The 17,164-nt window shown below is 36.1% G+C and overlaps 1 protein-coding gene across 1 annotated transcript; it reads right to left on the minus strand.

Annotated features, from left to right (window-relative positions):
• Window positions 1-2,974: 2,974 nt before the first annotated feature.
• On the minus strand, window positions 2,975-4,631 carry LOC141395093 (uncharacterized). Its single transcript, XM_073970515.1, has 2 exons — window positions 3,956-4,631; window positions 2,975-3,849 (listed from the first exon to the last, which is right to left on the minus strand). Exons 1-2 carry the CDS (start codon window positions 4,028-4,030, stop codon window positions 3,217-3,219), a joined length of 708 nt encoding a protein of 235 aa, XP_073826616.1. The 5' UTR covers window positions 4,031-4,631; the 3' UTR covers window positions 2,975-3,216.
• Between the last annotated feature and the right edge of the window lie 12,533 nt (window positions 4,632-17,164).

Consider the following 17,164-nt stretch of genomic DNA (forward strand, 5'->3'; position numbering starts at 1 on the left):
TGCCTTATCTGCTTGCGCAAGTACCCAGGCTTCGGAACCATACATCAGCACGGGTAGTATCAGTGTTTTGTAAAGCGTTGTTTTTGTTTGAGTTGTGGCTTTGTTTTTAAACTGCTTACTTAAGCCAAAGTAGTATCTGTTAGCCAATATAATTCTTCTTTTTATTTCACAACTAATGTCGTTAGTTGTGTTTACGGCGGTGCCGAGATAGACGAAGTCTTTTACTACCTCAAAATTATAGGAACCAACATCAACAGTTGGCCCGATCTCTATGGACGCATTGCGCGTCGACACCATCAATTTGGTCTTCTCTCCGTTTACCGCCAGACCCACTTTAGCAGATTCTCCTTCGACCTTCATAAAGGTATCTGTTACTTCTTTTACTGATCGTCCCATGATGTCTATATCATCAGCATAAGCAAGTAACATGTTGCTATTGGTGTAGATTGTGCCACTTCTTTTGATGTTTGCCTCTCGAATAACCTTTTCCAGCAGGATGTTGAAGAGATCACACGAGAGGCTGTCTCCTTGCCTGAAACCTTTTTTGGTACACAACTCTTCAAAGGGGTTCTTTCCTATTTTAACTGAGGATCTAGTGTCAGTTAAAGTCATTTTACGAAGCCGAATGAGCTTTGCGGGGATACCAAATTCAGACATGGCCTGGAATACCTTTGAATGTAGTGGGCTGTCGAATGCTGCTTTATAATCGACAAAGAGGTGGTAGGTGTCGATCTGCATCTCTTTTAACTGAGGATCTCGTGTCAGTTAAAGTTATTTTACGAAGCCGAATGAGCTTTGCGGGGATACCAAATTCAGACATGGCCTGGAATACCTTTGAACGTAGTGGGCTGTCGAATGCTGCTTTATAATCTACAAAGAGGTGGTAGGTGTCGATCTGCATCTCTTGGTAGTTTCTTCTCCAGGATTTGCCGCAGGGTAAATATCTGGTCAATGGTGGACTTGCCAGGTCTAAAGCCGGTATTGGTATGGCCCAATTATCTCGTTGACCATAGGCTTTAGTCGTTTGCACAATATCCCTGACACGATCTTGTAGGCAATCGGGAGTAGACTTATGCCCCTATAGTTAGAGCATACAGTCTTATCTCCTTTCTTATGGACGGGGCACAGGATACTCAGGTTCCAATCGTCGGGTACTCGTTCTTCCTGCCAGATGGAGCTAACTAGCTGATGCATACACCTTATCAGTGTGTCGCCTCCGGTTTTAAACAGCTCGGCTGGTAGGTCATCAGCTCCTGCTGCCTTATTATTCTTCAGCCGGTTTATTGCTGTCTTTACCTCATCTTGGCCGGATGGTATACATTCAATACCATCTTCTGGGATTGGATCTGTGGTATCTTCGTCGTCTTTGCTGGATACCAACAGGTTTGAAAAATGTTCTTTCCATATCCTGAGCACACTATCTGTATCAGTTACCAAATTACCTTGCTGGTCTCTACAGGAGGAGGTGCCCGTACCAAAGCCATCAGTTTGATGCTTCACTTTTTGGTAGAAATTTCGGACCTCATTCTAGCTCCTGTACATCTCGATTTTTTCACACTCCCACTTTTCCATCTCTCGCTTTTTCCTGCGGAAAAGATGTTTCTCCTCTCTCCTTTTCTCCCGATATCTCTCTCGTGCGCTACGCGTTGCTACGGATTGTAAAGTAGCCCTATATGCCGCATTTTTCTCTTCGGTAGCAGCACGACACTCCTGATCATACCATGGATTCCTTGGTGGAGGTCTCTGGTATCCAAGTATGGATTTTGCGGCTGTTTGCATGGAGTGGGCAATACTTTGCTATTGCGCTGATACGTTATCGGGATGAGGAGGGCTTTGATTAAGCAATTGGGCTAGTTGAGTGGAATATGCTGTGGCTATCTGTTGTGATTGCAGCTTACCGATGTCTAACTTTCGTGTTGTGTCTGTTCGTACTTTGTTTGGTCCGAGTCTATGTTTGCTCCTCGGAACGAGCGCACATCCACCACGCTCGATGAATGTCTTCCATCTATCACAACGTGATCAATTTGATTTCTTGTTTTCTGATCTAGAGACAGCCAGGTGCCCTTATGGATGTCGAGATGTTTAAATCTGGTGCTGCTAACTACCATGTTTTTGCGGCTGCAAAGTCTATCAGCCTCATGCCATTATCAGATGTTTAATTGTGAAGACTGAATTTTCCGACTGTTGGGCCAAAGATATTCTCCTTTCCAATTTTGGCATTAAACTCGCCTAGAATAATTTTAATGTCATGGGCAGGACAACGGTCATATGTTTCTTCTAAGCGCTCATAAAATAAATCTTTGGTCTGCTCGTCCTTGTCTTCAGTGGGAGCATGAACGCAAATAATGCTGATGTTGAAGAATTTTGCTTTTATTCGAATTGTAGCAAATCTTTCATTCACTGGTGTGAAGCTGGACACCAGGTGTTTTAACCTCCGACCAACTACAAATCCGCAACCAAACTCATGCTTTATGTCATGGCAGCTATAATACAGTGCGTCACCTTTAGCTGTTGTTGTAACGCCTTTCCCGTTCCATCGTATTTCCTGTATGGCAGTAATGTCGGCCTTGTACTTTTCAAACACATCTGCCAATGCGTAAACTGCACCTTCTCTATAAAGTGTGCGAACATTCCAGGTGCAGATTCGCAGATCATGGTCCTTAAAACGTTTGCGGGGGTCGTCAACTTTAGAGGGATTTGTTTTTCTTTTCGTTTGTTTTTTCATAGTAGGCTGCTTTTTCTAGGGGAGGGTTACTAACCCGGCGCCCAAACCCATGTTTTTAACGTTCTTATGGGTGAACGCGCGGCACATGTTAGCTCACTACCTTTAACGGGTGTTAAAGGCATCTCCCCAGGTGACACCACGGGGAGGTCATTGTCCACTTGAGATGAGAGAGGGACCAGTATAAATCCTGGACTTTGCCATGTTAAAGCCGGTCAGGACCGTTCCTTGGTATCTCTCATCCCCTATGTCATAACACTTGACGGAAAAATACAAAATTATTAAAAAAGGGTACCTATAAGTTTTTGCCTTAAAACGGGCTTCAGAAACTGGTTATGCCATATGGCATAAAATCACCGAAAGGGTTAGAAACATGTTGGATAATATTTAGTTTTATATTTATTTATTTATTTATTTATTTATTTTGTTGGAGATTTTTATAGAATTTGACATTTTATTTAAATGATTTACACATATGAATAAATTTAAATAATTCATTCCAATTCTCTAGTTTCCAACAAATCTTTAGGACTTTTAAACAAAAACATTTCAATAAATTCATCGTAAAGTTTATCCTTTTCTGCTAAGTTTTTCTCTTTGGAAATTTCATCCAACAATTCCAACATTTCCTGTTGATGTTCGACAACATCTTCCGATGGAGTATCCCACAACTTTTGCGATTCTCGATGAAATTCTTGCATAAATCTCAAATAGATATTATCGATGTGTGTTCTGTTGCGGCCATGATAATAAAATTCCGGTGATATGACAGTGAATTCAAATCTTTTACTGGCAGGAGCTAACTTCTGGCGTAAATGTTCCAATTTCCAATTGTTAATGCGAAAATGTTGAAGGAGCTTACGTTTATCATTATAGCTGAAGTTTGCATTGGAGGCGAGAGCATCTTCCACCTTTTCGACATAATTATCGATGAGAGGGTGAGTTGCCTGTTTTAGCTGCGGTGTCATCATAGCCCCATTAGCCAAATCTTGATAAATTGTAACGCTGGCTCGTAGAACTTTATCTGCTGTGGACAAGACCAAATGTTCTACATTTGTTATGAATTCCCTAAAATGTACATCCTCACTGGCTGAAGAAGTTATGGCAATTCTTGGTGTTACGAAAACCTATAAAACCATATAAACGAAGAAGAAGAAGAACAACAATAACAACACCAAACAAACAGATAGCAACAAACATTCTTTGTTTTTTTTCTTTTCTTATTGCACTTACTTGCCACAGCATAAAAATAAGCCATTTATGTTGCAGCTTCACTTTCCACAAGGCACGAACGGCATCACTTGGCATTGTTGGCCGTTTAAAAAGTTCTTAACTTGGCTGTTTTGTGTCGTGTGCTTCTTTTGTTTTTGGCTTGATGTTGTTGTGACTCCGGATGTTCTTTGTGTGTCTTTTTTTGTTAAAGCGACTCTACTTCTATTCTTCTTCTTGTTTGCTGACAGGACAGTGTTTGTTCTAAGTTCCACCGCTGTTGAATGCCAACTAAATGCACGTTTTCCATTTCTGACGGCATTTGGCTTGACTATCCCGTGTCAGCTGTAATTTGTTTGCAGGTTAAGCGAAAATTACTTCAGTCAACAACAACAGTCATCAGATATGTATGTAAGGAAGTAACAAATATCAGCATCAGGTTCTTGTGTATGTTGTACTTCAATGTGTTGTTTGTTGCTTTCTTAGAGGGTTGTATTTGGAATTCTGACATATAAGAATAAGTTCGAAATGGGGCGATTTTTCCTGCGCATTTCTAGAGGATATGTAAAAACCAATAGAAGCCCTGTGGATCCCAGGGAAATTTCAAGGAAGGGGTTCTATGCGATGATGTGATTTCATGTCATCTTTTGCATTGGTTCAAAATGAAAGATCCGATCTTTTCATTAGCATTTGAACCCATGCACAGTGGATCCACTTGTATGGAGAAAGTGGCAAAAAAAATGTAAAAATCAAGTCAATGCGCCGGTTACAGCTTTGTGCTGTTGCGAAGAGTGTTTAAGAAACCACGAGCGTGACATTCTCCCCTTATTCCCGGTAAAAATTGTTTTATGCTGTTAATACAAAACGACATGAACAAAGGTCCCGATTATCTTATGATGCAAAAATAGACTTGGGGACACAAAACAATCTCCAAAACTACATAAAATCCAACCAATTAGCGGATTAAAAAAATCAACATTTTTGTCAGAAAATTGGTAAAATGTTTAATATAGATCTTATAGCGTTCTTCCAGGAAGGCACGTACCGCCAACGTAAGACAAATTTGGAAAAAGATTTCTTCATCTTGCCATTGATGCCGATTATATTAATGTACATCATCACATATCACTGATGTTGGGTGGCATATGGTGGATACGGATCCGGCAAAGAGAACAGACTCATGGCCTGGGGTACGTCTCTATCACGGCAAGGCCCAAAAGAGCTCGGAGCAGGCATTCCAGGATATATTGCAAATATCACGGGTTGCGACTATTTTAAGACAGATAGCAGCTTTTCTGCGTATTTTTTGTAGTCTAATGGTCTGTTTCTTTAAGACGATTAGATTTCAAATTCGTTCGAAATACTAGCAAACTATGAACATCAGTAACTGACTTCGAAACCAGGAAAATATAAGAATAAAATATAAATCTATTGGTTGCATAATTACGAGAAAAAAACAAGTAAAAAAGTATCAGTCGGCTTTGCCGACAGAGATATACCCTCAGCCTGTGCAAATTGAAACACTTTTTTCACAAAAAAACGTTTGTATTTAGGGGGTTTCAAAATTTTGGTCGTATGAACCGACATAAATGTTGATTAGGATTAAAGTTCAAAATGTTTGCGGAAAAGGTACTTAAAGGAATGGACCGACATACACCATGGGGGTGCCATAGGGGGTTTTTACACCCTTCGGGCTGTTTTCTCAAGAAGTATGGACTTGCTCCTGAAACAACTTTTACCATCGTAATTGAGGCAGCGAATGTAAGTTGCTTCAACAAAAATCAAAGTGATTCAATAGCAGGTCTTTAAGTGAACTTATCCAAAATTTTGTGTGGGAGGTACGGGATGGAGAGGACAAATATAGTCCATATTCGAACCTGATCTATATCTGGTAGATATTATGAGAATGTGTAAAGTATGGACCAAATCGGTCACTTCCATCAAGAGTTATCGTGCGCACAATTTTTCCGAATATTTTTGAACTTTTGTGGGGGAGGTACCGGAAGGAGTGGACCGATATAATCCACCTTTTAACTTGCACTAAGTTTGGACAAAATATTACGAAAGCCAAATTTTGGACCGAAACGAGAGTTATCTTGCGCTCCAACCAATACACACTGTGTCATAGGGTTTTTTGTAACTTTCAGGCCATTTCCTCAGGAAGTATGGACTTGCCCCTAATGGAACTTACAGCGTTGTATAGAGGACAGCGAATACAACTTGCGTAAACAAAAATCAAAGCGATTCGGGACCAGGTCCTAAACTGAACTTTTCCGAAATTTTGTGTGGGAGGTACCCGAAGGAGTGGACAGATTGAGTCCATATTGGAACTTCATCTAAGTTTGGTAGAAATTACACGATGTGCAAAGTATGGACCAAATCGGTTATTCCCTTCGAGAGTTATCGTGAGCACAAGTTTTGCGACAATTTTTGAACATTTGTGGGGGAGGTACCTGAAGAAGTGGACCTATATCGCCCATCTTCGAACTTAAATCGAATCTGGACAAAATAATTCGATACCCAAAATTTGAACCGAATCGATTGATCCGTTCGAGAGTTATCGTGCGCACCAGCCAGCCAGACAGACAGACGGACAGACAGACAGACAGACAGACAGACAGACGGACGGACATTGCTAGATCTACTCAAAATTGTCTGAAACGGATATCGTACAAACATACTTGGGGTCTAAAACCATTATTTCGATGAGGCACATTTTTGGTCGTATCAAAGTGTAAATACCCTCTTTAGCCTAAAGGCTGAGGGTATAAATACAACAATCTTTAGTAGCCAGTGATTTTGTATATCAAAGACTGCAAGTAACTGGACTCATAAGATTTTTTAAAGAATTTATTGAAATTTCTATTCAAGTAATGCAATTCTCTAACTCATTTTTTGCGTTACCGACAAAAGTCGATAAAATTAAAATGGTTATAATTTCGGTAATTAATGATATTTTTCAGTAAGTTAGCGATCAAAAAAAGTTGTCGTTAAGTTTTTCCTAGAGCAAGAGTGCTGTAAACTTTTATTTAAACTTGTCATTCATAATATTGCGTATCAATTTTACTGATTTCTCTCAGTTACTCAAAAAATGAGTTATAGGATCTACAAAATCTAAATACTAATCTATTAATCCCAAACGCTTTCAATATTTTAAATATTTCTAGGTAAATATTCTTGGAATACAATACATCCTCCCACGGGACTTTCTCACTAATCAGAACTTATTATTTTAGAGGAAAGCTATACGCAACATCGCTTTTTAAGGAAACTAGTCTACCCAACAGTAGGTTCAAAATACTGTTGCTTATCATAGAAAATCATTCGACAGATTCACCCAGTTAATTCCACATTGACTGTACAGCTGAGTCAACAGCCAGGTCGAAAACTTTGAAAAACTTATTTTTTCTTATTTATACGCCAATTGCTAAGGACGAAAATGTCAGCGAAATTACATAGAATCTAATGCTCAAGATAGGAAAAAAATTTTTCAATTATAATTATAACCTCCATGAACAAAAATATTCTTTAAAAATTCACGTTTCTTGCTTTAAAGGTCCATAAACAAAAATTCTTTAAAAATTCACGTTTCTTGCTTTAAAGGTCCATAAACAAAAATTCTTTAAAAATCCACGTTTCTTGCTCTAAAAATTCTTTAAAAATCCACGTTTCATGCTCTAAAAATGCTCTTTAAAAATCCACGATTCTTGCTCTAAAAAATCCTTTAAAAATCCACGTTTCTTGCTCATAAAAATTTTTTAAAAATCCACGTTTCTTGCTCATAAAAATTTTTTAAAAATCCACGTTTCATGCTCTAAAAAATTCTTTAAAAATTGACTATTCTTGCTCTAAAAAAATCGTAAAAAATCCACGTTTCTTGCTCTAAAAAAACTTTAAAAATCGACGATTCTTGCTCTAAAAACTCTTTAAAAATCCACGTTTCTTGCTCTAAAAAAATTCTTTAAAAATCCACGTTTCTTGCTCTAAAAATGCTCTTTAAAAATCCACGTTTCTTGCTCTAAAAATTCTTTAAAAATCCACGTTTCTTGCTCTAACAATTCTTTAAAAATCCACGACTCATGCTCTAAAAATCCACGATTCTTGCTCTAAAAAATTCTTTAAAAATCCACGTTTCTTGCTCTAACAAATTCGTTAAAAATCCACGTTTCTTGCTCTAAAAAATTCTTTAAAAATCCACGTTTCATGCTCTAAAAAATTCTTTAAAAATCGACAATTCTTGCTGTAAAAAAATCTTTAAAAATCCACTTTTCTTGCTCCAAAAAATTCTTTAAAAATCCACGTTTCATGCTATAAAAAATTCTTTAAAAATCGACGATTCTTGCTCTACAAAAATCGTCAAAAATCCACGTTTCTTGCTCTAAAAAATTATTTAAAAATCGACGATTCTTGCTCTAAAAATTCATTAAAAATCCACTTTTCTTGCTCTAAAAAATTCTTTAAAAATACACGTTTCTTACTCTAAAAAAAATACTTTAAATATCTACGTTTCTTGTTTTAAAAAAATTCTTTAAAAATACACGTTTCTTGCTCTAAAAATTCTTTAAAAATCCACGATTCTTGCTCTAAAAATCCACGATTCTTGCTCAAAAATCAAAAATCCACGTTTCTTCCTCTAAAATTTTTTTTTAAAAATCCACGATCTTTGCTCTACAAATCCACGATTCTTGTCCTAAAAAATAATTAAAAATCCACGTTTCTTGCTCTAAAAAATTCTTTAAAAATCGACGATTCTTGCTCTAAAAATTATTTAAAAATCCACGTTTCATGCTCTAAAAAATTCTTTAAAAATCGACGACGCTAAAAAAATCGTTAAAAATCCACGTTTCTTGCTCCAAAAAAATTCTTTAAAAATCCACGTTTCATGCTCTAAAAAATTCTTTAAAAATCGACGATTCTTGCTCTAAAAAATCGTCAAAAATCCACGTTTCTTGCTATAAAAAATTCTTTAAAAATCGAGGGTTCTTGCTCTAAAAATTCTTTAAAAATCCCCGTTTCTTGCTCTAAAAAATTCTTTAAAAATCCATGTTTCTTGCTTTAAAAATGCTCTTTAAAAATCCACGTTTGTTGCTCTAAAAAATTCTTTAAAAATCCAAGTTTCTTGCTCTAAAAATTATTTAAAAATCCACGACTCTTGCTATAAAAATCCACGATTCTTGCTCTAAAAAATTTCAGTCATTTCGGTGGGGGCTATATGAAAACCGACAAATTTCAAGTGGAAAGTTTTGTACCCCCAACGAAAACTAAATAAGAAATTTCAGCCATTTCGGTATGATATTGAGGCTAAAACATTCAAAATACTGAAAATCGGGAGATACCGCTCTATGGGGGCTATATGAAGACGTGGACACATACCAATAAATTTCAGGTAGAAAGTTGTATACCCCCAATTAAGTCTAAGTTCCACCAAAATCCCGAAGTCGGATCCATCGCATTTTCAATACCAAACATCCTAGGAGTAATAGAAACTTCTATGCCAAATTATAAAGCTCTACGAGGGCTGCACGAAAACTACCTGACCTAGGCAACACCGCGTATTGCCAGACACCACTTGCAATCTTTGTAACGCATCGAAATAATGGTCGTAGACCCATACTTATATATACCAAAATGAATGTCTCGACGAGCTGAGTCGATCTGGCTATGTGTGTCCGTCCGTCTGTCCATCTTAACCTTGTAATCACGTTACAGGTCGCAATTTTGATCGGATCGTCAAGAAATTTTGGGTGTTGATGAGGGTCCCGGAGGGGAAGAAGCCTATTAATTTTGGTGATGGTCGGATAATATTCAGGGGTCGGAATGGGCAAAAAACTTATGTGGATAAAAATACAACGTTTTTTTTTCAAACAAATATCTCAGCTTCTATATAGGGTATACCAAAAGCAAGACCTGACAATAAAAGTAGAAAACATCACCTTTCCAATGATGTAAAGTAAGTTCTCGTAGGTGATCAAACAACGAAGATATTACAATAGTCGCAAATAAAACCCAAATTTTCATTCTTGCTATTTTAATTATAATGACGAATATCACAGCTTTGGTTGGGGACTTTTCAAAAGCAAAGCCTGACTATGAAAGTAGTAGTCCGCATCTTTACAATGATGCAAACTAGGTCGGCGTAGGTGACCAAATAACGGAGATATTGCAATGGTCGGTAATACATCCCATTTTTCCATTTTTTTGGAAATCACGCTACAGGTCGCAATTTTGATCGGATCGTCACGAAATTTTGGGTGTTGATGGAATGAGCAAAAAAGTTATTTGGAGAAAAAGTCTACATTTTATTCCAAAGCAAATATCTCAGCGTCTATAAGGGGTATATAAAAAGCAAAAAATATCACCTTTAAAACGATGTAACGTAAGTTGTCGTAGGTGGTCACACAACGTAGATATCGCAATAGTCGCTAATAGAACCCAACTTTTAATTTTTGCGATTTTAATAATAATGACGGATATCACACCTTTGGTTGGGGACCTTCTAAAAGCAAAGCCTGGCTATGAAAGTAGAAAATCCCATCTTTACAATGCACAAAGGTTTCAAATCACTTTTTCGTGGCCAAAAGTATTTCATATAAAATATTTGTATCGTTATGAGTGTTAATCCATTTATTTTTGTTTTTATTTTATATATACGATGATCATAACAGAATTATATATTTTTATTGATAAAATGCATATTAAAATGCATTATTATTATATTTAAAAAAACATGAAACTTAAAGTTATTTTCTTTAATCAAATATAATGTTTATACTCTAACATAATATCACACTTAACGGTTCTTTTTAGTAATGAGTAGAACATTATATAAATTTAACTTTAATTTAATGACAATTCGTTGTCTAGGAATATATTTTCTTCCATGGATTCCGAATAATCCTCCTCGATTTCATACATATTATCTATGTTTTCTGACGTTGTTTTTTCCACGTGTTTTGTAATATTTGTTTTGAATAAGCCAACACTTTATGGACTGTTGGAGTTAGTGGTAACCAGGGATATAACTTCTGATAGTATCGTCCTGTTTCAAAACAATATTTTTCAAATTTATCTCTGTCAATTTGAAATTGACATGACAAACATGTTAATATTATTTTTAAGCGAAATATTAATTCAACATTCACGTCTACTATTTTAGAGAATATCTCATATTCCGTAAATGCTCTTCGAGCGGTATTGCCGTCATTAGATGTGCCATATCCACCAGTTTTTGGAATGTCAACTCGGAGACTTAGTTCTTTCCAAAATTTGTCTTGAATTTCTTTTTTTCTATTTTTTATCAGTCTTATTTGCCATTTTTTTTATCTCCATTTTATACCCCAAATGGAGAACAAATTCAAAAAAGCGAATCCAGCAATGTAGTGGACTTATTCCATACTTTAAATTTTCTTCAATGGGTTGAAACTTTACACTATTATAGTTTGTAACCTTAAGAAAATCCGTCTGAGTACAGTGGCATATTGGACATTTTTGATTGGAGTTCGTGTCAGTTAACACATTTAAAACTTTTCCGTCAATAACGGTCAAGCACATCTTAAACTTTATTTCCACTGTTTTTCACGGCTGAACTTCAATACTTAATTTTTTTAACTCCTGAGTTTGTTTATTAAAATTAGCAGCTTCTTGTTTTATAATTTCTTTAGTTTCAGCAGTGAACTCTAATTTTATTGGCCTTCAGTATCTTGTAGACTGAGGAAAGTAATTATTCCAAAGAATGGTTCCAGAATCGGTTATGAGTCTTAATGGAATCATTGTAGTGGCCAAAAGACTTGAATCCACATTATGTGATGTAACGAGATCATGAAACGATTGTTTATACTGTGATTGTCCGGAACTGCTGTCAAACCCATAACTACAGACCAGTTCTGTTGGGTGGAAATTCCCAGGTATTGAATTTATTATGTCTTTTTGCATTTCTACAATTCTTGTTGCTGTATGATTTACAAGACTTTGCATAGGAACCTTTACACACATGTCATCCACAAGAACACCATCTGGTCTACATTTTTTTTTTGCTAATATATTTTTGTAAGGTGGAAAAATATTACAATTTCGCTGGAAGCTTTCGTTTCGAATGGCGCAATATTGCCTCTTCGTAAAATTATTCTCAAGAAAAAATGCAAGTCCCTCTTCGTCTGACATTACAACATGTGTCTTCTCAGTACTTTCGCAAAGCTTTCTAATCTTTGACAGTCTGGTTGGGCTTGCAATTGCTTCCTTCAGAACAACTGACAAGTCAATATGATTATTTTTTCGCGCTGAAGTTGATGCGTCTTGTACCAATAAATTAGTATCATTTTGTTGTGATATACGAGGGCAGTTCGGAAACTTCTTAGCCTAGCGCAAAAAACGCGGTATAAACAGAAAAAAGTTAAGTGTTTTGGAAACTTCCATCTCAGTTATGAACACATGTTTAATTTTGTTTCGATCTGGCAACTCCTTCATATAGAAACAGGTGTTCAAAAAAGACGCATCCGCAATTTTTTTTTACAATGGAAAAATTAGAAATGCGTTGTGTCATTAAATATTTATATAAAAAAGGTTTTATCGGGACAAGACATTCATAATGATATGGTGAATGTGTTAGGTGAAAGTGCTCCTTCATATGCAACAGTAAAAAGTTGGGTTGCTGAATTTAAACGTGGTCGTACAAGCATTGAAGATGAACCACGTAGTGAACGTCCAAAAACAGCAACAACAACAGAAATTGTAGCCAAAGTGCATGATATGGTATTAAATGATCGACGAATAAAAGTGCGTGAAATTGCTAATATCATTGGTATCTCAAATGATCGAGTCCATTTACTTTTGCATGAAGAAAAAGCTTTCTGCTAACAGTCGATCAAAAACGCATAAGAATGAACATTTCTCAAGCTTGTTTGGATCGTTTTAAGCGAAATAAAATGGATTTTAAGCGTCGTTTCATAACTGTTGATGAGACATGGATACACCACTATACTCCAGAGACAAAAGAACAATCCAAACAATGCACTGAAGCTGGAGGAAGTGCCCCAAAGAAGGCAATAACAATTCAATCGGCTGGTAAGGTTATGGCAACGGTTTTTTGGGACTTCAAGGGTATTTTATTGATTGACTATCTGCAAAAGGGTAAAACAATAAATTCAGAGTGCTATTGCAACCTTTTGGATCAATTAAATGTACAAATTCGACAAAAACGTCCTGGCTTACAACACAAAAAAATAATTTTTCATCAAGACAACGCACCAGCGCACAAGAGTGTTTTAACAATGGCTAAAATCAACGAATTAAAGTATGAGTTGCTTGACCACCCACCTTATTCTCCTGATTTAGCTCCCAGTGACTTTTACTTGTTCCCAAATCTAAAAAAATTCCTTGCTGGCAAGCGTTTTACCTCAAATGAAGATGCAATTACAGTTGTAAACCCCTATTTTGAAGACCTTGAAGAAAACTATTTTAATGAAGGGATAGAATTGCTAGAAAAGCGTTGGACTAAGTGTATTGAAGTTTCAGGAGATTATATTGAAACAAAAAAAATATTTTTGAAAAACTAACTATTCTCTTTCATTGATAGGCTAAGAACTTTCCGAACCGCCCTCGTACATAAATTTGTGGCTTGTCTTCTTTTGCTGCGTTGAGATTTTTCACAGAATGGAATTTGTGGTCGCCCGTTCTTTTGTTTAATATTTTCTATTGCATTTGTCACTTCTAATATCGGTATTTCTTGTTCAGGGGTTTCCACGTTCATTTGGATATCTAAGTTATTATTCAATGTAAGCCATTCAGAAAATTTGTTTTGGAAAGCGTCCAACTTTCTATGACATTTTTTCAATTTTTTAGAAATATTTGAGTTAAGTATACGGGATTTATAGGCCAAATATTTATTGTAGGTTTCTGAAATATCCTTGTATCCACTTTTTTCTTTGAAAAACTCAAGCAATAAATTCCTTGTTTGGCCTTCTTTGTTTTGTACCAGCCAAATATTAAAAATTTCTGAATTTGATATACTAATGTATCCTGAAAAAAAATTATGGTTCATTTATCGCAGCGAATCGCAACTTGCAATGATTTTTTATGAAAGTATACACATCAAAGTAATTTTGACTTTTTTACATCGACCACTAGCGACCCAAATTATTTCGGTCCACAACAATTTTAAAATTGAAAAAAAGGTTATAATTTAAGAGTGTTGCAGAAAGATGTGGATAACTTTGTTCTTATACCGACTTTTTCTTCGGTTCTTTTTGGAAAATTAATATACTTACTTTCATCTTTCTTCTCCATATTTAAGTGTTGCCCTTTTAATATTTCTTATTAAGATTTTTAATAAATTAATTGTCACAAAATACTGCACACTTAACTCTATTAATAACACACTATACAAATCTCAAATTTGACAACTTCTCGTCTAACGGTAAATGCAAATTTGGAATAAACAATCTTTGTTGTTGTTTTGGAGTGTTTACTTCAATATTGCTAAGAAAAAAAAAACACAAAGAAGAAGAATGTCAAAAAATTTACTTTTGGCCAAAGAATTCACCTTTGGGTGCGCAATGATGCAAAGTAGGTTGGCGTAGGTGGCCAAATAACGGATATATCGCAATAGTCGTTAATACATCCCATTTTTCCATTTTTTTGTAATCACGCTACAGGTCGCAATTTTGATCGGATCGTCACGAAATTTTGGTGGTTATTGGGGGTCCTACAGAGGAAGAAGTCTATTGATTTTGGTGATGGTCGGATAATATTCAGGGGTCGGAATGGGCAAAAAAAGTTATTTGGAGAAAAAGTCAACGTTTTATTTCAAAGCGAATATCTCCGCTTCTATAAGAGGTATATCAAAAACAAAACCTGCTAACGAAAGTAGAAATATCACATTTGCAACGATGTAACGTATGTTGTCGTAGGTTCTCAAATAACGAAGATATCGCAATAGCCGCTAATAGAACACAACTTTTCATTTTTGCGATTTTAATAATAATGACGAATATCACAGCTTTGGTTGAGGACCTTCCAAAGCAAAGTCTGACTATGAAAGTAGAAAATCCCACCTTTACAATGATGTAAAGCAGGTTGGTAATACATCCCATTTTTTAATTGTTTTGTAATCACGCTACACGTCGCAATTTTGATTGGATCGTCACGAAGGTTTGGGTGTTAATGGGGGTCCCACAGAGGAAAAAACCTATTGATTTTGGTAATGGTCGGATATTATTCAGGGTTGAGAATTTGAAAAAAAACTTATTTGGAGAAAATACCAACGTTTTATTTCAAAGCGAATATCTCTCTTCTGTAAGAGGTATATCAAAATCAAAACCTGACAAGAAAAGTAGAAAATATCAACTTTACAACGATGTGAAGTTGATTGTCATAGGTGGTCAACAACAGAGATATCGCAATAGTCGGTAATGCATCCCTTTTTTAATTTTTTGTGCAATCACAATATAGGACGGAATTTTGATCGGATCCTCGAGAAATTTTTGGGGTTGATGGGGGTCTCACAGAGAAAGAAGCCTATTGATGGTTGGCGTACATCCCACTTTTGCATTTTTTATTTAAGTTGTACTGACGATGTACTCAAATGCGTTTCAACAAAATTGACCTGTATTAATGAAGACATTCAGAGCAAAGGCACTAAGCTATCCAAATTTTAATATTTTGAATTTTACCAGTGAAAAGCTTATGCACGGGAGTAGTGGTGTAGGGTATCACATAGTCGGTCCCGACCGGACTATAGCCTTGGTTCACTTGTTTTACATGGTTTGTCGTACGACCATGTTATGTGTTGTTTACAGTGACTTGAAAAAATCACTTTGCGAAAAAATGGAATTTACTTATGAACATTTTCTTCCGATAAGTTTTCAAAACTTTCGACGTGGATAATCGCGGCAAGAGTGCATCGATCAAACTAAATATTTATATGTCGATAAAGGACCATCCTATAGGACTCTGAAAAACTGGTTTAATGCATTCAATCGTGGTCGGCACTAGCCAAAAACCGAAGTTGGTTAGGAAAAACAGACCGTGTGGAATTGATGGGTCATCCGCAGTACAGCCCTGACTGGGGATCCAATGACTTCATTTGATTCCAGCACATCGAGAAAAAAGGCGTGGTCTACAATTTTTGTTGCCTGAAGATGCGGTAAAAGCGTTCAAAACCATGATTTGGAGGTGTCTCAATCGGAGTGGAAAAAATGATTCGTCAATAGGTTTGAGCGTACGAAAAAGTGTATAAATCATGCTGGAGACTACTTAAGAAAACAATAAAATCGTTTTTGATGGTAAATATTCGCGTTTTAAAATTGCGAGCTGTGTACTGATTTCAACAGACGGACGGACATAGACATAGAATTTTATGCTGATAAATATTATATACTTTAAAGGGTCTCCGACGAATATTTCTGTGTGTCTTCCAAAGGGAATGAGAAATTTAATTATGATTGAGGGTATAAATAAATCTATGTTTATTGGTCTGATGGTGGATGAAAAAATATTATTTAAAAAATCCACCTGTAAACTTCTCGAAGTTGTTAATCACATATGGTTGTGCATACAGTTAGTCAACCAAATTATTGCAAACGAAGATTTTTTTTAAATTTAGATTTTGAATTAGGAAATTCGTTTAATAATATTAGGTTTTTGTACATATATGTTTATTTACCTGTTAATGACAACATCAAGCTAATAAATGCAGAAATCGGTCGGAAATAACAAAAACAACGGGCAAAAAGATAGGTACCTGGTTTTTGTGGTGTCACCTCGCATAAGCTGAGAACTCTATGCAACAACATATACCGCACCGAGAGAAGGCATGCTTAAACTAAAGAAGTTACATGACAGTCCAAAAAGAGTAACTCCACGAATTGAAAGGAGAATGATTGAAGAAATTGACGAAAAACCCAAAGCAGCACCAGAAAATTGCTTTTTATACCCTCAGCATTTATGCTAACGAGAGTATATAAACTTTCCTACGAGCAAAGTGTGTCTCATCGAAATAATGGTTTTTAGACCCCAAGTATGTTTGGACGAAATGTGTTTCAGACAATTTGGAGTCTGGAGAGCACGATAACTCTCGAACGGATCAACAGATTCGGTTCAAAATTTTGCTTTCCTAATATTTTGTCCAAACTTAGTTTAAGTTCAACGATGGGTTATATCGGTCTACTCCTTCCGGTACCTCCCCCGCAAAAGTTTTGAAATGTTCGGAAAATTTGTGCGCACGAAAACTTTTAAAGG

This window comes from Musca autumnalis, unplaced genomic scaffold (genome assembly GCF_047663935.1).
Source record: "Musca autumnalis isolate F117 unplaced genomic scaffold, ASM4766393v1 scaffold_2, whole genome shotgun sequence".
NCBI classification, from domain to species: domain Eukaryota; kingdom Metazoa; phylum Arthropoda; class Insecta; order Diptera; family Muscidae; genus Musca; species Musca autumnalis.

Bases quoted from the DNA above. Each gene is read 5' to 3' on its own strand.
- LOC141395093 (XM_073970515.1), bottom strand. From the start codon at position 4,030: ATGCCAAGTGATGCCGTTCGTGCCTTGTGGAAAGTGAAGCTGCAACAT. The intron at 3,850-3,955 runs GTAAGTGCAATA...ATGGTTTTATAG, and splicing joins TTATTTTTATGCTGTGGCAA to GTTTTCGTAACACCAAGAAT.